The sequence below is a fragment of the Bactrocera tryoni genome, chromosome 4 (genome assembly GCF_016617805.1).
Source record: "Bactrocera tryoni isolate S06 chromosome 4, CSIRO_BtryS06_freeze2, whole genome shotgun sequence".
NCBI classification, from domain to species: Eukaryota; Metazoa; Arthropoda; class Insecta; order Diptera; family Tephritidae; genus Bactrocera; species Bactrocera tryoni.
The window spans coordinates 19,994,911-20,022,444 of record NC_052502.1 but is presented as its reverse complement, the minus strand read 5'-3'; the positions used below and the strand labels follow the sequence as shown (position 1 = coordinate 20,022,444).

At 34.4% G+C, this 27,534-nt stretch overlaps 1 protein-coding gene and 1 non-coding gene across 2 annotated transcripts in view; one reads left to right on the top strand and one right to left on the bottom strand.

The window, feature by feature from the left end:
- LOC120775932 (TWiK family of potassium channels protein 7) overlaps nucleotides 1-17,338 on the top strand; it is a 52,096-nt gene extending 34,758 nt beyond the window's left edge. The window contains exons 2-8 of the mRNA XM_040106339.1: nucleotides 5,084-5,245; nucleotides 8,796-8,919; nucleotides 9,318-9,467; nucleotides 11,368-11,559; nucleotides 11,673-11,788; nucleotides 12,002-12,094; nucleotides 16,449-17,338. Of these exons, the coding sequence (XP_039962273.1) occupies nucleotides 5,084-5,245; nucleotides 8,796-8,919; nucleotides 9,318-9,467; nucleotides 11,368-11,559; nucleotides 11,673-11,788; nucleotides 12,002-12,094; nucleotides 16,449-16,604 (993 nt within the window). The 3' untranslated portion in view covers nucleotides 16,605-17,338. The remainder of the gene's footprint in view (nucleotides 1-5,083; nucleotides 5,246-8,795; nucleotides 8,920-9,317; nucleotides 9,468-11,367; nucleotides 11,560-11,672; nucleotides 11,789-12,001; nucleotides 12,095-16,448) is intronic.
- Nucleotides 6,489-6,560, bottom strand: Trnag-ucc. The gene has a single exon. It is a non-coding gene; the product is annotated as a tRNA-Gly (tRNA).
- Nucleotides 17,339-27,534: the final 10,196 nt, after the last annotated feature.

Sequence of the window (27,534 nt, the reverse complement as noted above, 5' to 3'; positions counted from 1 at the left end):
ATTGGCTTCTCGACGATTACGTGCGGGTTTTCTGTGCCCCAAATGCGACAATTCTGCTTGTTAACGTAACCATCGAGGTGGAAATGAGCCTCGTCCGAAAAGATGATTTTTCGGTAAAATTGACCATCATCGGGTTTTTTTCAAGTTTTCAACATTTCCCAGTTTTCTTCTAGTGAATAGCGACCCATTTCGTAAATTTTAGACTTTTTACTGAATATCTGTCACTTTCCGAATGGTATTTGACGTTTCCAATGTCGAAATATAGATAATTCAAATTTAAAACGTTAGATGGCCCACCCTGTATTATCATTTTCCACTTAGATGACTATAACTAAAATTTTCCTCCTACAAATAAGTCGACTTAAGCTACTTTACCATATAAACGCAAATATTGCAGATAAATATTTTACAAAATAAGAAAAATTTACTTTTCCATAAATCATTTTTCGAATATTTTGCACTTTTGTTTACACCAATAATTTTGGCTATTTGTGAATGAAATAAGATTAATGAATTGGATAATTTAAATTGCTCTACACAAACTTTCTACTGCTTACACATATAATTTAGCAGATTGCGCACACACTTGCACAATAATTAAGACAAATGTTGCCAGGCAAACGCGTTCATCAACAAAATAATTAGATTCGATGACGTTGTTGGCGAATTTTTAGATATCCGTTCTCACTATCATTAGATTTCGTAAACAATACTATAAATATGCTATAAATTTTGTAGATGAGATAATTACAAAGTTTTGGTTATACCTCGATCTAATAATAGTCTCGGCAAAATTCTGCACCATAAATGCAAAAGAGACGAACTTGAAATTAATTTGAACTTGAAATTAATTTCGGAAAGTCTTTTGTAAATACTTTCAATATTCGATTATGGTTTTGACTGAACATATTGTCGGTTTTCAATTTTATTTTTGGGTATTCCACTAAATTTTTTTTCGCCCTCAAAATTGTTTGAGTACAGACCCAACTTGAACCTACTATTATTTCATCATTAGTTTAGGTTAGGATCAGTTTACTAGGTCAATCCTAACAGGAATCTCACGTGAACAGCTTAGAACATGAAATCCTCACAAATCGACAAAGGTCTTGTAGGCTCTCACAAATTTGTTAAGGCTGTTAATGTCAGTTTCAATCTCAGCCTTGCAACGGCTGGACAATGCATGAGAAACCGCCGGGATGTTTCAGCCTAACCTTCCGCGCCACAACTTTAACTATTTGCGTCCGACAAGATTTTTAGCTTTACCGCATGAATCTTTATTGAACAATGTCCTTTGAAAGCTCCTTCTATTTCGGAAAGATTAACTTTACCAAGGGAAAGTAGTTCGTAAAATCGATCTCCTGCGTTTTGCTCTAAACTAAAAGGATTTTAGGATTTAGGAATGACAATAGAGTTAAAACTCATTCCTATTCCGATATGAGCGGAACAAAAGTTTGTCGCTATATTTTCTCTATAAACAATTTTCAGCATACAGTAGAGGCCCGCTAATCCGGATCAATTAAAACCGGCCCCTATCCGGAATATAAGGATTACCGGATTACCAAAGACATATCAGAACTATGTACTCGTATTAAGAAAAAATATTTATAAATTTCTGTTTGCTTATTATAACAAATAATACACATGTTCCAAAAAAAAACTTAAAACAATAAATCATAAAAGTAAATGTAGTGAATAATAAATATGTGATCCGGATTAGAGAATACGGATAGAGAATGTCGGGTCCGATTACAAGGGACATAATAGAAATTTTGAATTTTTTAACCCTGTCCGGATTACAGTGGAATCCGGATTAGGCCGTGTCCGGATTAGCGGGCCTCTACCATATTCTCTAAAATTGTAAATTTATGCTTTTCAATTACTTTTCAAATTCGTTAATCTTAAATGCTATGCTCATTTATATTTTAACAATATCAAAATGTACTCCGATTAATTTATATTTATTAATAATCGATAATCGTTGATAATTATCGATATTAATTGATATGTTTTGATCTCTAAATAAACCAATTTTTATTTATTAAATAGATATAAATATGTAGAAATACTTTTAGCTGCGCACAAGGCATTATCTTTGATATCAAACGCGTTTAGAACAAGTAAGGAAGCGCCTAAGTTCGGGTGCAACCAAACATATTATACTCTTGCAATTTACAAGAATCAAAACCAGGGAAATACTTTATGGTGTAAAACGTCAACCTGAGAATCGAAATCCAAGCAATTTTATATATACGAGTACATATACTATAATATATATAACTTCTATACTGACAGACACATAAGATTTGTTAGAAAAACGAAAACCATTATATGCAGTATATGGCAGCTGGGGTAGTATCGACTAGATTTTATCAATTTTTCGAAATACTACATACTATTGACATGTTATATACTAAAAAAGCAATCATATAGAGTTAAGTCAACCGGAGTTTCGAAAATCATGATATTAGTTATATAGGAGGTTGGTCAAGTTTTTGTCGGATTTTGTCTATGTTCGGCGCAAAGATACACTGTTTTGAGCAAACACGCTCCCTTATTTTCATTGAGATAACCCACATATTGGCTGATATATCCTGCATAAAGTCACCTGGAATTTCGAAAATCTTTATATTAGGTATATGGGGGCTCAGGAAAGTAATGACCTGATTCATGGCATTTTTAACATACAGACATACCATTGTCAGAGAAGTACTATTCCTGAATTTCAATTAAATAACTCACACATTGACCGATATTTTCGATCAAAAGGCAACTATTGGTACTGGGATCCAAATAATCGGTACCTAGGGTCTTGAACAATTTTTGTTGGAATTGAAGAATTTTTGATCATAAGGTGGCATGCACTAAAGGCATTATTCGTACAAAGTTTAGTCCCATTATATTAATTGATTCTTGATTAGTGTACTGAAAAGTAAAAGAATCAAGTAGAATTTAAAATTGTGCTATGTGGGAAGTAGGTGTGGTTATTGTCCGATTTCGCTTATTTTCACAATGTGACATAAAAATATAAAAATAATACCACATACTAACTTTTGTTGAAAACGGTCAGTCGGGTTGCGAGATATGGGATTTCAGTAAAAAGTAGGCGGTGCTACGGTGCAAAAGGCTCGCTCAATTTTTACCCCGGTCCCTATAAAGCTTTGACATATCATACTGGCGGGTTGTTACGTTTCTGGCGCATTTAGTTATTGATTTATCGTGCTTTTAGTAGTTTTGAACAGTACCATTATATGGGAGTGAACGAGGTTTTCATCCGATTTCGTCCATTTTCACATTATAGATAGGAGTTAAATTACTTCCTAAGACAATATATACATATATTGAAAAAGTAAGTACATATTTCTGGTACTCCAAAAGTCTTAAGAAAAATTTTAGAATATTAAATTATTACCATTCAAAGAACCATAGCAATTTTTTTATAATCGTTTGATTAAACATTTTGGGTAGTCAGAGTTTTCAAAAAATTTAATTGCATTTTTTTAAAGTATATTATCTTATTATTAACTGAAAATTTAATGTAAAACCGACAAACGATTTTCGAGTTTTTCGATAATTAGCAAAAGGTTTTTGAACGCAGTGGAACGTTTTCCCAAAAACGCTCAGAAACGGATCAATTAGGCACTGGATCATCTATTAATAAAACGTTTTTCTTTTCTCTCATAAATTTTTTATGAATCTCCAAAGAATAGTAGTGGTCACCGCAAGTAGCTTTGTGTTCAAACGTCATCGATATAAACAGTCTTTATTTTTAAAATTATTAATTCGTTTTTCATATTTATGAGAAATATCTGACTTTAACTTTTCTATTATAAAAAGTGAGAATTTTCTGTTTTAGTATCGATATTATAAAATTTTAATCGATATGTTTCTATGTTAAATTTTGTTCGATAATAATTAGTCGATAACTTTACAATTCTTAAAAAGTCAAAGAATGCCGATGCAATTTTTGACTCTATCAAATTGATTGCTCTTATAAATTTTTGGTTAAGAACAGAGTTCAAAATTTATTAGGTATCCTTCTAAGAGTCATTGTTAGATAGAAAATAATAGAGGTTTTGCACTGTGACCTGTGATTCATTTTGCACTTTCCATATCAGATATGGTCAGAAAGATCCAGAACTCTGAACAATTCCAGGAACTTGCTTTACGCAATGGTGGTGATATGATCCCTACCCACGTAGATGGATCCAAAGGCCTTGAGTAATAATCATCCCTTTCTATTTTTTGTTCGACTTTTATTAGTAGGCAAGGAGTGTAAGAATCCTGAGCTCAAAAAGGCTGCACTCAGTACTCAATTCTCATATTAAAAATAACCCAAAAACCATTTCAATGTTTTCAAAAAATTTTCTATCGTTATAAAATTAGTGTTTAAGATTAAATAGACTAATTATGTGAATAAAGGCGAAAAGTGTAAACAAAAGCATTGTCCTAATTATCTATTTATTGCTGTCTCAGACTAACTGCACTCGCATAAAAGATCAATAAAGACTTTTCAAACACAAAATTACCACATAACCGCAAATCGAACACAAAACCATAAACGAAAATAGCAAATGGGCACACACACACATGTTTTCACACGCTTTCAAATGCCGGATAGTCGTACCTAATGTTTCGTAAGTTCATAAAAATACGATTTGATGCACAAAGCAGAAGCACGACGGCACAAATCAGCTCTGTTTTCCCAAATGATCAAGTAATCCGTCAAATTCGCGGGAAGCCTTTCAATTACACAATAGACTCTTTAGTATACCCGGTCTCCTCGCGCCGCAGGGCAAACAGCTGTCTGCTTTGCTTGAAACGAGCTGTCCGTGAGTAGCGCGAGATAAACAACAGACACAGCGAGAGATCATGCAAATATGCAGCACAGAAGAATTCCTGGTGATTACCAGGCGAATTTTTGTCTTTTGTTTGTTTTTCTTTTTTTTCTTTGCTTTGTGGTCCACAACGGTAAATAAAAGCTGAAAATAGCGCACGAAGCTTTAGTCTGTTATGATTATATTTATAAACTTTCTTTACACAATTTATTTATAGTTGTTGTTTTGTTTTGTTTTTTTCGTTTCAGGTCTTCCGTCAACTGGAACGTCCTGCGGAATTGGAACGTTTACAGTATTTGAAGGGTGTTGTAAAGACACATCGCGAAAAATTCATCACGACCATATTGAATAATACAGATGTGTTAAATTTTAACGAGCTGATAGCGAAGGAATTAGCAAAATATGAGGTGGTAAGTACAGCTGGAAGAGCGAAGTTTCAAAAAATTGGTTTTTTGTGAGTATGGAAGGGTGGTTAGAAAATTATTGGCAGCATATTTTCACTTTGCGGGGTTGATGTTTTCTTTACGTGGTTTACAATAGCGCGCCGGTCGTTCTCCACCTGGTCTTTCCAACAGCGTGGAGGTTTTCCTCTTCTTCTGTGTTCCTCCGGCGGATACTGCGTCGAATGCACTAATAAGGTTCAATCAGTTTGTTGACGGTGGGCTTTAATCTGTCAAACAATACGCTCGATAGAACCTTATACGCGATGTTGAGGAGACTTACCCCACGGTAGTAGGCGCAGATTGTGGGGTCTCCCTTTTTGTGGATTGGGGAGAGCACACTTAAATTTCAATCGTCGAGCATGCTTTCGCCCGACCATATTCTACAAAGAAGCTGATGCAAGCTCCTTATCATTTCTTAACTCGTCCGGCAATACTTCGGCCCACGCCACTTTTTTGTTCTTCAGACGGGTAATTGCTGTTAGAATTTCTTATCAAAAGGGGGATTTCTCATCCGAGGCCGTTTTCTTCCTTTCATTGGGGGTGTTTTTTATGTGGCGGATCCTAAACTCAGCGCACAGCCTTGGGGAGGGACGCCTTCTCACTTTAGTTCGTTTGGTCGTTGAATGTTTTTCGGCTACCCAGAGGACAAGGAAGTCGTGACCTGCTTGAGTCATATGTAAAAGAATCGTCTCTGACCATTCCCAAGTGAATGGCAGTCAAAGAGCTTTCTTCACTTGCGTAAACTTCTACACATGACTCCATCCTTCCATGGTTCAATACTCAGTCGAATGGACATAATAAGAATGTTATGCATTAAATTTGCTGAGAATCGGTCAAATAGTTTATGACGATAAAAATAACTTTTCTTCGTTGAACTCATAGTGTTGACAGAAATCGAGATAAACCCTTCTTAATACTATATAATTCAACCACCTTCCTCCCATTTCACTTTCAGACCTTAGATCGTCCCTACACTATATTTGCTTTCATTTTTGTTATTTAATCTTTCTGTTCCAATGAGTTTAATTCTCTCTAACTTTTTATCACTTGCTACAATTTTCAAAGGTTTCAGCACTGGCCTATGTGGGACGAGTTGGAACAACTTGTCAGAGATTATTGGCTTGACTTTGTTTTATTTACTTATTACTCTTATTTTTTTGTTTAACAACTTACATATATAATACCGAAACAAAAAATAAAAAAATATTTGTGCGTAGGCCGGGAATCGAACCCGGATCAACTGCTTGGAAGGCAACTATGCTGACCATTACACCACCAACGCCACATCAGCAATCGCTTCAGTCAGCTTCCATCCGAGTCACACTATAATTCACGCTTTTGCAGCTTAATCAAAGCTAAAAAATAGTTTGTGCACTAAACGACGCTCAATGAGATAATAAAAATTTATTGCTGAGTTGTATTTTTGTTTGAGATAAGAGAGCGCGCCAATTTACCCATTGTGATACATGATGACTTCTAAGCATCGAAAAATGTCACACTATTTAATTTATAAAAATTATTATACATGTGTATGTATTAAAGTGTTCTCAATCGAATATTTAATTCAGCTCTTTTAGTGATTTTATAACCTGAACAAATTAAGTTTACCACGAAGTTTGTTACACCTAGAAAGAAAAAGGAGGAAAGGGGGTGCTAAGCATTTGACCGCGGTAAATCAAGCCTTTCATACGAGGAGCCTAAAATCTACAAAAATGCACTGTGTCTATTGTTTTTGGCTTTGAAAAAAAAAGAGCGCCATAATATGCAGTTTGAACAAATGTCACCAGTCATGAGTCGAATAGGTGCTCAACTGGAAATAACGGGTTTTCCAATAGGGACGCTACAAAAGTAGACGAATAGGACAGCAAACGACGTCATATTTTTCCCGCACTTTTGACATTTCTCTTAAGTAAGGTTTGCTATTTCATCATGGAAAGATATACGATCCAACAACGAGTCGAAATTATTAAAATTTACTGCCAAAATTCGGAGCCTCAACTTTAAGAGAGCTACGTCCAATTTATGGTCAAATCAACAATTGAGCGTCTAGCGGAAACATTTGAGTCCACAGGCACAGTACAAAATGTTCCCATGCCAGTGAGACAAATAAGCAGCCGCAGTGTCGAGAATATTGCTGCCGCTGGCGCATCAATTGCGGAAGACCCAAATCAGTCTCTCACACGTCGTTTTCAAGTGTTGGGCATCTCTGTGACGTCGTTGCGGCGAATTTTGCCAAAATATCATGGCCTACATCCTTGCAAGATCAAATTGAAGAAAGAACTGGAGCCGCTTGGCCACCAGAATCGTCGTATGTTCGTGATTTGGGCTGGGCACCAACTTGAAAAATCATCTTCAGCGATCAGGCCCATTTCTGGCTGAATGACTTCGTCAATAAGCAAAATATGCGTTATTAGTCAGGCAGCAATCCACACGTACTTTTGTAGCTTGTTAGCTTTGGTTACAGATCTGACTTAAATCTGGTACCACAGGGAGCAGTAAGCCCTTGGAGTTCATTCTAATCTGCTCATTGCGGTCGGATCTTCAAAGAGATTCATGGTAGCTGTAGTTTAAACCCAAGTGCGGGGAGAACTAACCTTGTGTCAATTCAGTGTGAAGTCACATACCGGCACGGTTGCGGACCCATAGTACAGAAGAGGTTTTAGTGCGGCCTCGAACCCGACCAATGAGGAGTTAGGTGTCCATTCCAACAATTGGATTGGCCCGTGTTCACCTTAGCACCATGGGATGAGGCCGTCGACGGCAGGCTCCCACGTAAAACATCTGCACTCCATTTGTAGGTGAACATGGCTACCGTTTTAGTGATGTTAAGTGAAATTTTGCACTTTTGGTCATTATTTGGAGCCGCCGTAATCAGACTAATCAGCGACTACATATAGCCGCCAATTAAACCTGCCAATCAAATTCAAGTTAAAGGTCTTTTTTGTACCGTTTATGTTTTATGAAATGAACCTGGGAAAGGTTTTTCAGCTTCGGTGCAGCCAAAGTTAACACTTTTTATGGTATTTTTTTAATCTTCTATATTCTGAAATTTGTTCCGAATCAGATAAAAAATCTCGAAGATTGCATAGTCAGAATATTTGTTTCTGACTAGTTTAAGCCTCTCTCCTAATAATATACATGTTTTATGAGGAAACTACATTCATCATTGTCATGAAGGTTAGGGGTTTAAAAATTCAAAATCCGATTTTTTGACGGAATCTACTATGGAAAAAAATGTAATAGAATAATAATAATAAATAATAATCGAATAATAATAATAAAATTTATTCGAAAAAAATAAGAAAACTCTAAGCAAATTACCTCAAAGCTCAATAATTTCTCAGTGTTTATACATGAAACCACAAAAATAATTAATTTATGTAAATTCGCCGAAACAAGACAAAGCCATTACACATATCATGTCAACTAAAATTTACCTATCAACCCACCCATACACGCCTAACTAAACCCTTATGTGTAAATATTAATAATAAACAACACATTATCGCTCACGCAGGCCGTGCAGGAAGCCGCCGAGGGTGGTCTACTCATTGAGGCCGATAAAGACTTTCCAGAGCCCTATGAGCGCTGGAGCATTTTACAAGCTGTGTTCTTCTCATCGACTGTGTTAACGACAATAGGTAAGTGCCCAAGCAACGCCGCGATACACACATGCACACACACAGACACAAATGCTAAGAGCAACAGTTCCCACTGTGCCCGAAAGCCTCGACAACAAAAGCAATTTGAAATATTATTTTTGCATGAAGATGTTCGCCTGAAATATAAACAAAAACACAAGTGAATAATAAACAGGCAGACAAATATAACACATGCCTCGTTATAAGCGTCTGCACTTCGGGGGAAAGCACGGAGTAAGTCATACTGCGAACAAGAAAAACTTTTCTCTCCGCTTTTCCCTTTCGGCAGACTTTTGGCATCCTTTTTAATATAATATAAATATATGTGTGTGTTGTTGCTGTTGTTTTCATCCTGCAGGCGCATAAAATATATATTTACATTTTACCGTTGTTTTTAGGTTATGGCAACATAGTGCCCGTAACGACGGGCGGACGTGCTTTCTGCATTTGCTTCGCTCTGATCGGCATTCCATTTACGCTCACCGTCATCGCAGATTGGGGTCGGCTCTTCGCGACGGCCGTCTCAGTGTTGGGCAAATATATGCCAAGTAAGTAGTGCGACAATGGACTTCCCGAAAGTGTTCACTATTATACAGGTATAATACAGCTGCGGTCGAAATAATAAGTACAGATGAGTGATATTTTTGATTAGGTCCCTATTTTTGCTATTCTGGAGGGAAGACTTGGTACAATTCTATACTACGGAATACCTTTATATAATTAAATTAATCTAAACTCTGTCTCATATATTCTGTTCCATACAGAATATACACAACTACTTCCAGAAATCAAATAAACTGATCTTCCTTAGTAATTGGAACTCGAACCCTCACCGTCTTTGTTACCAGATAGTTCCAAATGGAAAGAAAGTAGTGGGCAGGAAGAAACTTTTTAGACTGCTCGAAGTGATCAACCATAAAGGCGAGGAAGCTGAAGTTAGATGATAGATATTTCGAAAATATAGTAGGAACCCACTTGGATGTAATAATACTCCTAGGTACTGTTCGATAAGACTGTCAAAAATCGGCTACCGCTTTGAGCCTGCCACAGTTTTGTTGAAACGGCTAATATAAATTGCATCAGGTTCGCCGACTGCCGATATATTACAACCTCAGTCTTGAGTAAGCTGGATATGGGCGGAGGAAGTACCTAGACTTTTCCACAACCTTGAAAGTTTACGTCCGTTAAGCGTAGACACAGCTTACGCGATTGCAGCCGAGTTAACAACAGCCGCCGCGGTGAGGTTTTCGCTACTGTGAACAATTGGATATTGTGAGTAAGAGTATTGCGGTAAGATGATCCTTACTGAGAACAACTAGTTTAGAGAACTCAATCCATGTCCAATCCAATTGAGCCAGGGCACCTTAGGATTTCATCGGCTGCGCAGTTTTCAGTGGGTCCGCTAAGACTGGGTGTCTAAACGACTCTAATAATGAAGTAGTCGTACATCTCGTACCTCTTCGTTCCATCGAATGCGATATTCGCCGTGGCTAACTTTGAGCGGACCATAAATCTTTCGCAGAACTTTTCTCTCGAAAACTCTCGCCGTCGACTCATCAGTTGACGTCATCTCAAGCCTCTGCACCATGACGGGAATTTTCGAGCGACTCCTATTTTGTTTACTTTTCAATTGCCTACTCAGTCCGAAGTAGCACCTGTTGGCAAGAGTTATCCTGTGATTGGATTTCCAGGCTACATTGTTGGTGGAGTTAAAACTATGGTCTAAGGAGAGCTCCTTTCCTTTCCTCTAAGGTTCAAACCTTCCGTGAAAAACATACGGCGTGTCTTCTCCAGCGACTTCGCCCCATCCACAGAAGCCTCGTCTTGTACTTATTGTAAACTTTAGTCTTTGATAACCAAGACATTTTAAAACATCATCCTTTGTCTTGAACTAGGACAAGAAAACATATCTTTAGAAGCTTCAATATCCGCTAAAGTAAAACTATATAAACCCCCACGAAAGTTCATCATTACTATTTAGTAGAACCTGCATATTTTCTGAAGACGAAATTGATACCCACCATTACTACTTAGTATAACCTGGACTCTAATATTTTTTCACTTGGTGCAGGCTAACATTTCCTGAATCTTTTTTAAGTTATTCTCACACTCTTAAAATCTTGAATACGATCGTTATCTCGGAAGCCTACCTTTAACTTTGAAGATCCTCAAGTGTCTAAAAACTAGTTCTAGATATATTCTAAGTATCGTCGAATAGTACTTTAGAGGCCCAGGCTTCTCTGCCTCATTCATCAGACTCATAATATGGATACTCAGTGACCAGTTTCCAAGAACCTTCCTTAAACACCATTTTGTAGCAACTGTACTTATTATTTTGTCCATATGTGTAGTCAAGTATAAATGCACAGCGCTTAGGGCATTACTTACGAGCGCATCCTTTATATTTCTCTCATCTTATATTTTCTGTTTATAACATCTTTTACACAGAATTTCCGAGCTTTACGAATTTCATTGGCAAAACATGGTTCTACGCCGTTTTGGCCGTTTGTTTTCTGGGCGTCTACTTGGCTGCGGGCGCTTGGTTGCTGCTGCTATGGGAAGATGACTGGACATTCTTTGACGGATTCTACTTTTGCTTCATTACAATGACAACCATCGGTTTCGGCGATCTAGTGCCGAGTATGTACAGCCGCCATGCTTTGGCGCTTTTGTCACTACTTCTCTCCCTTCACTCTTGCACTCATTACCATCTAAATTTATTTTATTTCCTTCTTGTATTTTCTTCTTCACAGAAAAACCGAATTACATGCTGCTCTGCACTTTATACATTCTCATCGGTCTGGCGCTAACTTCCACCATTATCGAGCTGGTGCGTCGGCAATATGCCACCAGTTGGGCGAAGCTGCAAGTGAGTGTTGCATGCTGCGTAACGGTTATTATTAGCTGCATGGCAATAAATTCTCGAAGCGTTTGCGCTAAATCAATTATGAAACTTTTGTATCACTTTTCCTCTTTGTTCGCTTTTGTTATTGTCTGCGTGTATGCGCTCTTTTTCCAATTCGTTTTTCATCTGCTTTTTTGTTTTTCTTGTTTTTTTTTTTGTCTTTTTTATTGTTTCTAGGAACTTTCCGGTCCGATGGCGGAGACTTTGCGGCGTCTAGGCGAAACTGCTGGCTATGGCTTGGACTACATGGCCTTGCAGAAAGTATTAACGGTATGTATGTTTGTATGTGTAGTCGCACATAGCGAAAGTTAGCGGGGAGTTTTAATTGTATAGACAGTTTAAGGGTATCTCCTTTCGATAAACAAAAACTATTGCGAATAGTTGGTTTTTAATATGGATTATTGGTTATAGAAACAATTATGTTATAGCTTACTATATAACTGTATATGTATGTTCCATTATGTAAATATGTAAATAGCATACTAATGAAAAAGTTTGTTAAGACTCGAACTCAGAAAATTATGGAGGATTAGAGGCATATTACAGCTCTTAAGCTTATGACTTATCTTTTGTTAATGAATTCCTTAATCAAACACCGACAGTTTCATCAACTTTCCGAAACCGAGAACTAAACTTCATTTACTATCTTTAAAAGAGTTGAGTTGAATTCGTAAACTCATCTGGCCATCTTATGCGAACTTCACTATTGGCGGTTGCTTTAACACCAAATCTCATTGAGAACTTTCTTGCTGACTCATAAAAACTTCTCTCTGTTAGTCGACACAGCACGCTTTACATTGTTTGGTCAGCAAATTTCACAGAAGTGCAAGGCAATTTTTCATTGTTACTCTGTCATACAAACTTTGGACTTAGATTTGGCAATAAAAACTTGTGACCTCTAACTAGAAAATTCACAAAGTTGACGAGTTACTCACTGAAGCTTAATCATTGTCTTTCGTTTATCTATATTTCCCTTTTCAAAATGGGTCGCAGTTTGCAAATATACAAATAATCATTCTCCTATAGGAACACCCAACTCTTCTACTCTGTGAAGACCTAAGCGGTTTTGGACAGTTCTTAAATGATACTTTGATATTTTCTTTCTTCTAAGTTTGATTTCAAAGCTAATATTATTTTTGAGGTATTTGTTTTAATTCCAAAATGGAACAATTAATAGGTATTACTTAATTTCGATGAGAGAATTGGAGATTCCAAGTGTGACAAGATCCTTCTTCACCTGGTGTTTCCAACGGAGTGAAGGGTTTCCTCTTCGTCTGCTTCCCTCGGCGGTTACTGCGTCGAATACTTTCAGAGCTGGGGTGTTTTCATCCGTGGTTGATGAGTGACTTATAGAGTTTAGTCCTTGATCTTCGAAAGAGGACTTTACTTCTCAATTGCCCACTCAGTCCGAAATAGCATTTATGGGCAAGAGTGATTCTGCGTTGGATTTCAAGGCTGATATTGTGGTTCCAAGATAGACGAAATTATTTACGACTTCGAAGTTATGACTGTCAACAAGGATATGGGAGCCTAGTCGCGAGTGCGATGACTGCTTGTTTAACGGCAGGAGATATTTCATAATGCCCTCGATTCTCTTTTCACGGGTCTTTTTCGCGGTGAATATCTGGTCATTTGTTGATTTTCCGAGCCTAAAACCACACTGGTAAGGTCCCCTGTCGTCTCCCGCCTGGAGAATCTGGTTCACTATCTGCTTGTATCACAAGTAAAGAAAATGTTCTAAACACTGTTTATACTCGTAGGCTACAAAACCTAACCTAACCTAACATTTATATGGGTTTCATTAAGGTAGAATGACATTTGACTTGTTAAGGACAATAAATATGTAAAATTATTTCTATGATAATCTTAAACAAAGAAATGACTAGTAAACTAATTCAACTGAAACTTAAATGAATTTCGGTGTATTCACAGTTGAAAACATTAAAAAAAAGTCTGAATTTATGAAATTCAATTTGACAACTGCAGTCTACGTGTGTTTCGAACATAAAAATTGATTTGCGTTTCAGGTGGTCAATAATTTTTTACAATATCTAAAGATGCCTCTGAAAATATATGAATATTTTGGTATTTCGGACTATGACATACATATAGTATTTATTATCAGAGCAAATTTTTTACCTCAAACTGTTAAATACTTTTAATTAATGACAATTATTCAATAATATGGATTTATACATAAAAAAATACATTTGTAGCTATTTGTGTAAATATCTCTAATAATTATATTTTATTTTCAAATATTTCACCATTTTATATAATATATGTCGTTACTAACACTTCCTACTAACCACATGTTTCGAAATCTATTTTTAATTATTTTCTTAACTTCCATACTATAGCGTTCTGTAGATGATGTAAAATTAAAGAAATTACTACCCGTAAGCTTTTCAGGTTATTTTACGTTTCAAAAACTGTAAATAATGCGATATCAGGCAGTAAAAAATGATTGGGATAATATGTTATTTTAGATTTATTTTGAAATTAATATTTCTATAAAATATATATTTTTTTTTAAATATGTAAAAATAATATTATATAAATAACATATTAAAAAGAATTTAGAATATTAAAAAATACATACATGAATCGTTTCTGTAAAATCTTAAATCAGAATAAACAATGCTCAGAAAGGAGGATCACCTTATATAAATAGTAGATTTTGAAATAATTATATGAATATTCCTATAATTTTGTTTGAATTTTAGTATCACTTGACTAACGATTGCGCAGCAGGTCAAGAATCAGCAGGAGAAAATCTAAAACCAACATAACTATTATTTTATTAAAGTTTTTGTAAAAGGAGAAAATAAAAACTCAATTCGGAGACGTCTAACTTAATGGAAAGAAATTTGGTTGCCAAGAAGACACATGCTTAAATAGTAGCCCTTTTAGCGATATTTTCACTTACAATGGCAGCATCAAAGCTTCTAAATTTTCTGAGTCTGAACTTTCACCTGTTCCATTAAGGGATTAGATGGGTTTACTTGGGTAAAAAACAGACTTTTTTCAACAATTATTTTCTCATATAAAAAAATTAAATATTTTATTAGATTTTTTTATTGTTTCAAATATACGCAATTAAGAAATTCTGAAATTTTTTTAAAAAAATATTTTAAAGGCGGCCATTGTGACGCCATTTCGGATATTTCAAAGAACTGTGTAAAATTTCTTTATGTTGGTTGAGTGGTTCTCGAGAAATTTTGTCAACCGCCTTCAAAAAGAAAATTTTGAAAAAAAATGTGTTTAAAAACGGGGCGCTTAGCCTAGCTAACCTCGAGCGCACAAGTTCTCAAGGCTATATCTCCAAAACTATTAATCGGATCGAACATTTAAGACAATATGGCAGAGGTATTGTAGAATTTAATAAAACCGAAAGTCGATTTTTTGGAACCCGTAAGCCCATGTAAGCCCTTAATATTATAAGATGTAATAGAAAATATGTACTTTTCACGGTTTGAGAAAGAAGTAATGGCATGAATGGCATGGTACAAAGGCATAGAGATCCGACAGCTAAAGAAAGGCGTTTTTCGATACAAAAAAATCTACTGTATCAATTAAAACTTAATATTTTATATAATTATAATTATAAAAACAAAAACTTCCACTGCCCTGTGTAGCAGTGATTCCGGCCTCATCCGTGAATGAAAGTACAAGAAAGAAGACTATTTCTAGTACTTCTCTGAACAATAACCCGACCGTAGGGTCGGAAAAGAAATCAAGGATTGCGAAATTGGCGGCATATGAAAAAAGATGAATTTTTGGACTGTGGCATTCGATTTTTAAAAAGCTTAAAGATTATTTTATGGAGAAATTTGATTAAAAATCCTTTTTATTGAATTCAACACTAGATGGCGCTATTGTAAAATCGATTACATCCACGTAGGCGGTCTGAGCCAATAATGATGAAGAAAAACATTAGGTGTGCCACCTAAAGAGAAATAAATGAATGTGTATGAATGAAGGAAAAAGTTTTTGATACAAGTGAAAGCTCGCCAAACTTTTCGAGCGCACCTCGTATACATTTAAAAAATTGTATCCCAATCAGTTTTCACTGTATGCGCGCGGTACTAAGCGCAATTACTTTAACAAAAAATTTTATTATTTTTTGAGCTTCAGAAATTATCTATCGCTTTAACATAAATTAAAATAAATTTTTTATTGGACCACTTTTTGGCGCCAAGCTTTGAAATATATAAAAAGTAGTTTTATACTGCTTTAAGATCAATACAAAGCCTATACAATCGAAATATATTAATGAAATCTAACAATACAATTAGCAATTCAAAGCAACTGCTTGCCCAAGCTTTTAACATGACCTTGACATTTATGCTTTGCTTGCAAAAATTCTCAAGCCTGCAATTTAGTAAAATTTAAACAAAAATATGTATACATATTCCTTTAACTAGCCATAATTATATTGATAAGCTTAATTTATAACTGAAGCTTTCATAAAAAGCTCGCAGATTTTTAGAGCTTCCACTTCTTAAGCTTTTACTGCATATTATGTACCCAAATAAGCCTTAAAAATATATTTATTAGCACTTCATAAAGCTATCTTCACTAAAAAAACATATCTTATTGTCTTCACATCTCCACCAAAAAGGTTTCAATGCCCAAATGGAATACCGGCACGAAGAAGGACAACGCCGACATCGCCGCGCTGGAAGCCATCACCAATGCGCTACTCAAGGAAGTCAAAGAGGCACAAGAGAACAAACCCAAAGTCTTAAAAATTGTCATTTACGAAACATCGGTCTAAGCTAAGCAACGGTACTAAATACAATTACAAATTTATTAAGTCTAGTTATAACAAATACAATAGCAAATACGTGGAATATAGAAAATTAGCATACTTATTATATAATTTCACTTCAGTTCAAGTTAATATTACGAAGCGCACAAATTTTACAAGAATCAGTGAAAGCAAACTCGCCAATAAACGTTTAAGTAGCACTAAATCACGAAACAATAATTTCCAAGCATACTTTTAGGCCGTCGACAGCAAAGTCGTTAGCTGCATTTTGTCTGTTTGTAATATTTATATGTTGGCAGCGGGCAACAAACATGTTGGGTACATGTTCGATTCATTTGTAGACAACAACAACAAAAACATGGAAATCGATTGTAAGCATATCTAAGTGTAGCTTAGTAGAGTTAGTAGCGTAAGGCTTCCATAAATTTAAATGTAAGTAGTTGTAATTAAGTGTGTTTGTAGTTGTAGTTGCTAGACATAGAAGCGTTATCTTCAGTTTTTAGTTTAGACTTGTTTTATAAGTTATTATTTAATTTGAATTTTTTTATAATTTAAAACAAACACAAAGTGCGAGTTGGCGCGTGAAAAAAGTTACTCATACGCCGTGGTAACCGCCAAACGTGCTTGCAAGGACCTCACGACATTTGAGCAACTGTAATTTAGTAGCAATTGTAATATTTATTTAGCTTAAGTAGAAGCATATTGTATTGATTTACTTATAATATTTGTTACTTTTAATAAAAAAAGACTTAAATGTAAAAATTTTTGGTATTTATTTCAATATTCAAGGAAGTAGCGAAATTTGTTTTTGGTATATTTTTTATAAAAAGAGTAGAAATTTCGAATATTAAAAAATAAACTCGCTTGAAGTAAGCTATGATGTAAGGTTAGGTTTTAAATTTTTTATTTTTTTCAAAAATGTGAGAAACGAGGGTGGTGCACTTAAGCTCGACGGGAATAAGCTACCTCATCAAAGTCCTCAACCTGTCGCTGACCACTCTTCAAATACCTGATACGTGGAAAATCGGAAGAATTGCCCCACTACTGAAATCTGGGAAACCCGCCAACAAACAGGAGTCAGTCGTTCGATCTCTCTCCCCCCCCTTGTGAAGACACTAGCAATCACCAGCATGGCTTCCGAAAAGTGCACAGCACCACCACAGCACTTAGCATCATAAACAACCAGATATTTCATGGTCTCAACCAAAAACCACCCTGCGAGAGGAGGATACTTGATGCGTTAGACTTGTCAAAAGGCTTTAGACACAGACAATTACACAACGCTACTTGGGGACATCGAAGAAGGATCTGAAGAGGTGGACTATGAACTACCTGAGCCGTCGATTTCAGGTGTGATTTTCGACAGCTTCTGCTCCTTCACTCCTCAGATGACCTCTATTGTTACCAAAGTCGTAAAAAAGTCCTCAAGTCGCTAGCCGGCAGCACATGGGGAAAAGACAAAGAAACGTCGGTGGCAACATGCAAGGCAATCGGCCGGACTACGACCGAATGCTTCTTGATGTCTTCCATCGCACACTTGTACAGTAAGGCCCGCTATAGCTGTAGCAATGCGATCTGAACAATTTGACCCAATATTGTACCGTTGCTTTAGGCAAATATATGAGCTTAAATTTCGTGAAGTTACTTTTCGAAATAAAAAAGTTTTCCGTACAAAGACTTGAGTTGGATCGGTCAGTTTGTATGATAGCTGCATCTTATAGTGGTCCGGTATCGGCGGTTCCGACAAATTACCAGCTTTTTGGGGAGAAAATAACGTCAGTTCAAAAACTCAAACACTGAGTGACTAGCTTATCGCTTGCGGTTAGGTATTCTGCGACTTCCCCTTTCAACCAACCAATCCTCTAACAAACAAAAGCCGCAATTAAGGACGCGTAAAAAGCCATTAAAACCATACAAAACGTATCAATCAGCGAGCACGCAATTTTTTTCACTCAAACTTACAGATATGTATAAGAAAGATGTTTGTATGGTAAGTAAAAGAAAACAAGTAAGGAAGGGCTAAGTTCGGGTGTCACCGAACATTTTATACTCTCGCATGATAAAGTGATAATCGAGATTTCATTATCCGTCATTTACATATTTTTCAAATACCGTATTTGTGTAAAGTTTTATTCCGCTATCATCATTGGTTCCTAATGTATTAATATATATCTCTGTATAATAGAGAAGGCATCAGATGGAATTCAAAATAGCTTTATATTGGAAGTAGGCGTGGTTGTGAACCAATTTCACCCATATTTCGTACTTATCAGCAGGGTGTTAAGGAAATATTATATACCGAATTTCATTGAAATCGGTATAGTAGTTCCTGAGATATGGTTTTTGGTCCATAAGTGGGCGACGCCACGCCCATTTTAAATTAAAAAAAAAGCCTGGGAGCAGCTTCCTTCTGCCATTTCTTCCGTAAAATTTAGTGTTTCTGACGTTTTTTGTTAGCCGATTAACGCACTTTCAGCGATTTTCTTCAAAACCTTTGTATGGGAGGTGGGCGTGGTTATTATCCGATTTCTTCCATTTTTGAACTGTATATGGAAATGCCTAAAAGAAACGACTCTGTAGAGTTTGGTTGACATAGCTACAGTAGCTTCCGAGAAAAAATTACATCCAAATATGCCCCTCCCTAATGTGAACCTTTGTGCCAAATTTCATTTTAATGTCTTTATTTATGGCTTAGTTATGACACTTTATAAGTTTTCGGTTCTCGCCATTTTGTGGGCGTGGCAGTTCTTCGAACTTAACCTTCTTATGGAGCCAAGAAATACGTGTACCAAAATTTCATTATGATATCTCAATTTTTACTCAAGGTACAGCTTGCACGGACGGACGGACAGACATCCGGATTTCAACTCTACTCGTCACCTTGATCACTTTGGTATATATATATATATGTATATATATATATATATCTGACTCTTTTAGTTTTAGGGCTTACAACAACTTTGTTGCGAGAGTATAAATATACAAAAATACTTGAAAATGGGTTTTTCCAAAGCGACTGTGATAAATTTACATAAATCATAATATTTAAAAGGAGCCTTGTAATGACACACTTGTATGATATAATTTTGCTTTGAGGCGACTCCGATTTTTTACAGAACCTTTTTCGCTTAAGAGCTGCTCATCTTTACTACATTTCTCGCTCAACTTGTCTTCATACATATTTTTAGATGTTATCCGATAAATGGAGGGACCAATAAGATCTAAACTTGCCTCGAATGGCCAATAATTTTTTTAAACTTATTCACAGCATTAATATTTTCGGTACCTGGTATCTGGTACGCTGGCATTACTTTGAATGTTCTTGTTGAAGCGGCAGAGAACATTCCTGAAGTAATTTCGAGACATGGCGCTCAGTTGACAGTTCTTTGCACGTTAAAAATCCGTATCCGTTCTGGTTATTTAGATCCGATTTTCGTGGGAATGGAGTTCAAAGTAGTGGTAACGACCCCCTTTTAAAAATTATTTTATATTTTATAATAAGAAGATCAAAAATATTAGTTTGCTTCATCCAAATTCCAAGAACTATGAGAACAATTTTTTAACTTCTTCTTCTATACCGGATCTTGCGAAATCTAGTAACTCTCGATGAAATTTTAGTTGTAGAATAACTTTTTTTAATTTATGTTATTAAAATTGTCAAGAAAAAGTATTAGGAAAGATTTGAAAAGTTCGACTATTTAGTATAATTCTGACGAAACGAATATTTTGAGGTTAGGAATGTTTTGAGAAAGTTTTCAGAAAATAAGGTGCTCAGTTTTGGAAAAAATAATGCTTTTTCTAAAAGTTGGAAGCACTTTATGAAACGGTTATTATAACTTTTTACGAAGGAATTACGAAATTTCGGTAAAAGCATTTAAAAAAAAAGTTATAACAAAATTATTTTATTAAAAATTAATAAATTTGATAAAAAATTATTTAATATTAATATTTAAAAAAATTTTATTTCCGTAAAAGAATTAAAAAATGTGTAAAAAAATTATTATATAAAAAAAAATAAATAAATAATGTAAAAAAACAAAACACATATTTTTTAATAATATTTCGTTGTATAAAATTTATTTACTTTTTAATAAACTAAAATGTGTATACATACTTTTTAATTCTTTTACAGAAATAACAAACAAAATCATAAAAATATTATTTTATAAAAAAAATAAATAAAATTTTTTTAAATTTTTTGTTTATAAAAAATATTTTTTTAAGTTTTAAAATCCTTATTTTCATAAAAATAAAACTATAATACATTAATTTTTGAATAATTTTTTTATAATTATTTTTTAAAAACTTTTAAAATACTTAATTTTATAAAAAAATTATTTTATTTATATTTTTTTTTTTTTTTATAAAAATAATAGTATAAAATTTTAAAATATTTTATTTTATAAGAAAATTATTTTATTTATGTATTTTTTTAATTTTTCATAAAATAATGGAATAAAAATTTTAAAATATTTAATTTTATTAAAAAATTATTTTATTATTTTTTTTTTTTGTATAAAATAATTTTTTAATTTATCTTTTCATAAAAAATTGGCAATATTTTTTGAAATGCAAAAAGAAACGTTCTTTTCTTATTTTATATAGATTGGTTCCTTTCGTATCTCAGCCATCCCTTACCTTGTTTGCCATATTTTTATAAATTCCATACACAAATTTGTACCCAAATTTCAATATGCTAATATTCTAACAGCATTCTTCATTTTCCCCAAACCACGAGCAGCTCGGGCTCTGCTTGCCACACACAGATTTGCACACATGCGTAACACGAAATTAGATTCCTTCCTACTTAACATATATGATATATTCGCATTAGCATATTCCTCCCGAAATAAATCAATGTAACTTCAAACTAACAGTAATAACCTTTTATGCTCCCCATTTTTCACACTCCCCCACTTTTGGCGCGCACGCAACCCGCGAGCAGCTCATGATTTCTATATTAACATAAATGTCAGGCATTTAGCACATTTCGCCCATAAAATTGCGTGATAACGGTGAAAAAAGAGACCACTAAAATGTAAAACAAAACAAATAATTATCTGTGTGTGTTTGTGTGTGTGTGACAATTACAAAGGAGAACTGGGGGCTCGACAGTGCGGCCACCGAGGAAGCGCGTTTGAAGAATGGATTTATGGGTAAATAAGTTTGGAAATGCTTATATGGCGGTGTATATGTGTATGTATGTATGTGTGTATTAAAGGATGTGCCACATTATGCGCGTGCCTGAACATAACAGAGCAGAAAAACTTAAATATTTTGATTTCATGTTGAATAATTGTGCCGAGAAATTTATGAACCTATGATGAAGTGAATGTTTTCGGTTTTTTGTTTTGTATGGAGAAAATGAGTTATATCATATCGTGTACTTACATGAATTCACAAATACATACATGCATGCATACATACATACAAAGGCACATAGATAGAATAGAGGTGCATATGTTTCTTTATTTATGTAATGAAAATATAATAGTATGGCAAATATCGGCTTTTTCGATGTGACTTTTCTTAAGGTATTAAAATGAATGGGTGTGCAACAAAATAGAGTTACGCAACTAAAAAACATCACATTCGTGGTTAAAAAAACGCTACGTTTACGATTTTAATAATAGTTTTGAATTTAACAATACTTAAAGAGTTTAAAAGAGTAAGAAGGTTGCCACCAGTTTGAAAATTTCAATTAAAAAGATAAAAATTTAATTACAAAAAGCTGCCTTGCAAAGGTAAAAGTTGAAAATTTTTTCTGAGGTGAAGTTGCCACTTGTTTCAAAAAAAGTTTTACAATGCTTACATAGTTTTAAAAAGTTAAAAGGTTGCCACCTATTTGAAATTTTAAATTAAAAGATATATAAAAATAAATGCGAAAAGCGGACATGCAAAAATAATTTGTGAAATTTTTTTTGAAGAGGCGTTGCCACCTATTTCGAAATTTTAATTTCAAGAAATTAATAAATATGCAATATAATTATTACAATATAGAACCAAAAATGTATGAAAAATAGTGGTCGAAGACATCTATGAAAGAAAGGTTGCCACCCTTATTTTTTTATTTAATTAAATTGTTAAAATAAAATCAATTTCGTTACCAGTTTATCAACATGAACTGGATTGGAACAATTTAAATGGGAAACAATAAAAGCACTTTTCTCACACCACCACCACCATCTTTACAGGGTTCGAGGCCCATCTAAAAGCTCTCCTGTACTTTGGGTCCGGCACCCGGTTGCAATACAACTCAACATTGAACTGACAAAGTGTCAATTCTACCCCCATTTAGGTATAAACCACAACCTCCACGATACTCCCCAAGTGGCCAGTCGGCATGAGCAGCAGCGAACTCCAAGGTCTCCTGCTCTTCTTGATACTAGAATTAAGTCTCCGGTCAGATTTCGTAGCCGAAACTACTAATATTTGAGTTTCCATACAGCTCTGGACTGGTGGCCAGGGATTGGATTACCTTTTTCGTCTCAAAAGCAAAGGAATATTGCCGCTTTGCCTCGGGATCATACTCAAAGTTCCATGACTCGTCACCTGTGATTACGTTATTCAAAAATTGGAGGTCACTTTCACACATGTTCAAATTTTTCTGTTAAAAATTTCTGGTCGTCAATGAGTACTTTTGGGACCATCTTCGCGCACACCTTACGAATATTCAAGTGCTCCGGCCCAATGTCATAGACCACAGATTTTTATAAATCTTCTGAGCAATTAAACGAATACTTAGTCGACGGTCTGAGTTCAAAACTTTGCGCAGGTTTGACTTGCGTTACATACCTGAGGCAGACAATTGGTAAACGAAATGGGGAAATCTACCTTTCAACAGCATTTTCACCGTTTTTTCCATCGATATGTTAACCCCCACATCTAAACCCTGAGTATTTACAATTTCTAAAAACTATCCTCCCGCCCGCTTTAACTCAGACCGCGAGTGACCTTCAACCAAAAGAAAAGATAATCCGCATACGCACTACACTTACAGAGTTGGTCCAGCTGCCCAAGCAAAGAGTTCATCATGAGATTTCAAATATATGGACCACAGATGGAACCCTGCGGGCAGCCACAAATCATCCCAATCTCCACACTGCCATTCATGCCAACTAGAGAAGATATTCTGTCCGAAAAGTGGCTCTGCCAAAGAACAATCTGAAGACTGCAAGTTAAATTCCCATCTTCAGAAACTTGGTAAAGTAAAAACGGCGGCATGTAGAGCAATGGCGGAGGATGACGTGGCTCTGGAACACCTTGTGAATACTCAGCCTTTAGATGGCCATAACGTAAAAAATGATGGCAAAGTTGTTTGAATTGAGTTTAGAATACGCTGGATCTAGTCCACAGCGACTTTGTTTTGAGTACTGTAAACAATTGAATGATCGCCGCATGGAAATCTAACTACGAAGAAAACATGATCGCCGAGATAGGACTCTATTTTGATTCAGAAGAAAAATCGTACAACTGTATCGCCCACGATACTATAGCAACTCTATTGCATAATATTATTTTTTTATTACGAATTACCTGGGAATGTATCTTCAACTTGTCATTATATTGCTCTAAAGCAGTTAACAAAATATTTTATTTTTAAATTTTCATTTTCAAAATCAAATACAAAGTCTGTAAAATTACTAATTGTATTTGCTTCACCTTCATAGCCACACACACACGAGCACATTAGCTTCTAAGTATATGCATATATTTATTTACAAGTTATGTATATAGACATAAGTGACATAACATATATAGTTCAAAAACTATAAAACTAACCGAAAGGCGACCTGCCTGCCATTTAAATGGCTTCTAATGAATTTGTTTACTCAAAAACTAAAGACAAAAGAAAAATTCACTGAAATGCAAGCTGAATGAATATGACGCATTCATTGTTGTTATACGTAAGTGCAATTTTTGGTTCAGAGTGGAAATATAAAAAAATTAAATTCTACTTCTCCAAGTGATTTCAGAGGCATGTTTACATAAATAAAAAATACCAGGTGATCCAAGTAGAGGTACTTTTTCAATAGCCACGGCCAAGATTTGAAATTGAATTTAAAGATTCAGTGTTTTTTCTTTATAAAAAAGTAGGAAACCTCGGAATGGATCACCCGTTAAATGTATTATGTAAATATTTACATAACCTATTTCAAATTTAGTATAAATATTACTACAAACATATTTATTGTACACCATTCTGTTTTGTGTTAGTTATCTACAGCTTGCCTCGCAGGCTGTTGTAGTTCTGTGCGCATGCGCACTGAATGCTTTGAGTGCACAAATAATCCAATGTTGATTTTTACTATTTTGTTTCATAAAGAAATTTTAGATTATGACTCAAGTCATTTTTACATTAACGAAGAGGTTTAAAAAAATGGTGTTGCCACCTGTTTAAAATTTTCAGTCAATAATAATATTTAAAATATAATTCATTGGAAATTTATCAAATAAAAAAGATTAAAAAATTATTGATGATGTTTATAAAATAGTGTTGCCACCTGTTTAAATTTTACGGTCTATTAAAATATTTATAATATAATTGAATGCAAATGTATCCAATAAAAAAGTTTAAAATATGATTGATGAAGTTAAGAAAAATAGGGTTGCCACCTGTTTAAAGTTTTTAGTCAATTAAAATATTTATAATATAATTGATTGCAAATGTATCAAACAAAAGTGATTCAAAAATGGTTGAAGATGTTTAAAAAATAGTGTTGCCACCTGTTTAAAGTTTTTGGTTGATATTAATATATTTGATATAATTGATTGCAAATTGTATCAAATAAGAGAGATTTAAAAATGGCTGATGAGGTTTAGAAAGAATAGCGTTGCCACCTGTTTAAGGTTTTCAGTCAATAATAATATTTATAAAATAATTGATTACAAATGTATCAAATAAAAGAAATTTAATAGTGCTTAAAATTGAAATTATTTTGTGAAGGGTTGCCACATAATTTTCATAATTAATAATAATAAAACATTTTTTTAAATAAATGCCAATGTATTTGAGTAGTCTTGTATGTAATTAGAAACTTTTTTAATTTTTTCAAAAAATAATAGAAAAATGCAAAAATAATTTCTTTCTTATAAATAGCAGCATGGCAACTCGGATAGAAATTGAATTTATTGTAACTATATTGTTTGTCCTAAGACCACAAAACATACTATCTTACCAGACGAATTTAGCTAATTAAAAATTGCCGACGAAGAGATATTTCTGGTCGCCTTGTTGAAGTCTTTGTCGTGAAGAAACTGCGTGTCAACCGATTTATTGTCGGCAGCGAATTCGTAAATCTAAATGTGAAAGCGATCTATAAGTCGCTAGATACGGTTACACAAGCTATTAAACTATACAATACAATTTTTAATATTAAGTAAACTGTCAGGGTTGCCATAATACAAAACTTATGTGAATTTCTTCTCACCGTCAGCATGAAAAACAGTACAAAAAATAACGTTAACTTCGGTTTCAACAAAGCTATTTCGTGCAAGCACTTGATTCCGATCGCTCTGTTTGTATGACAGCTATGTACATGCTATAATGGTCCGATCTGAACAGTTTCTTCGGGGATGGCGCCAATGCCTCAGAAAATAATTCACGCAAAGTCTCTTGAAGACATCTTATATAATGAAGAAGCTTACATACAAGCACTCGATTCCGATCGCTCTGTTTGTATGGCAGCTAAAGTGGTCCGATATCGGCAGTAAACGAGCAGTATCTTGATGAGAAAAGGACGAGTGCGAAATTTCAGATCGTTATGTTCCAAAAACTGAGGAACTAGTTCACAGACAGACGGACGGACATGGCTAATTCGACTCAACTGGTCAACTGATCATTTTTAATATATTTTATAGGGTCTCTGACGTTTCTTCCTGGGTTTGAAGTTAGTAAGACACACTTAGTATACCCTGTTAAGGATGATTTTTTGATTTTTATCTCTAATAAAAACCAATTTTTTTTTTATCAAATAAAATAATATAAAATTAATATAACGTTTTTAATAAAAAAAATTATTATTATATTACTTTTGCATTTCTAATTATTTATATACATGATTTTTAGAAAAAAAAATTATTTTAGAAAAAAAAATTATTGGTTCTAAAATCAAATTTTTTGAAATAAAATAATGTTAGTTAATTTAATATGTTTAATAAAAAATTATTTTTTTTATTTTTTTTTGGATTTTTTGTTATTTGTTCACATAATTTTTTTGACTAAAAAATTTTTTTTTACTAATTTTTTTTTACTAAAATTCTTTTTTCTAGTGGTTTTTTAAATCAGAAGTCTCCAAAAAAAATATTCATTTAGACCCAAAAAAATTATTTTAACAAAATCGAAATTCGAAAAAGCAAAATAACTCGTAAACTCTTTCCCTGATAAATTTTCATATCAATTAAAAATAATGCAAATGGACTTTATGATAAAAAAAACTGCATTAAAATATCGAAATTTTAATTTACTGTATGTAATAATATTAATATTCCATAAATTAATATTTATTACAAACTTTGCAAATTAGTTTGAACATAACCACGAAAAGCTTAACTAAGCGCCTAGTCAATGAAAGCAATTCCACTTTTACTTTCAACAGCCGACTCTTTTTACGCGCCACCGCCACCTTTTGTGGAGAGATCATTTGAGCGCCAATATTGCAGCCTCACTTTCACTCAGCGCCGCTCATTTTCCGACCGAAATGAGTTGCACGAGAAATGCACAATAAATCCAACACTCTAATCCGAATTTTCAAATAACTGTACTCTTATCATAATACAGAAGTGGCACAGCCGCTCAATGGCGTCGCACAACAACAATGGCAGCATGGCGGTGAGCTAGACACACAGCTCACAGCTCATTTCACCCAAATTGTGCGCGCTTGTGGCGCAAAGCTCTGCCAATCAACGCCGCCACGACCCAAGCGCAATCACAGCT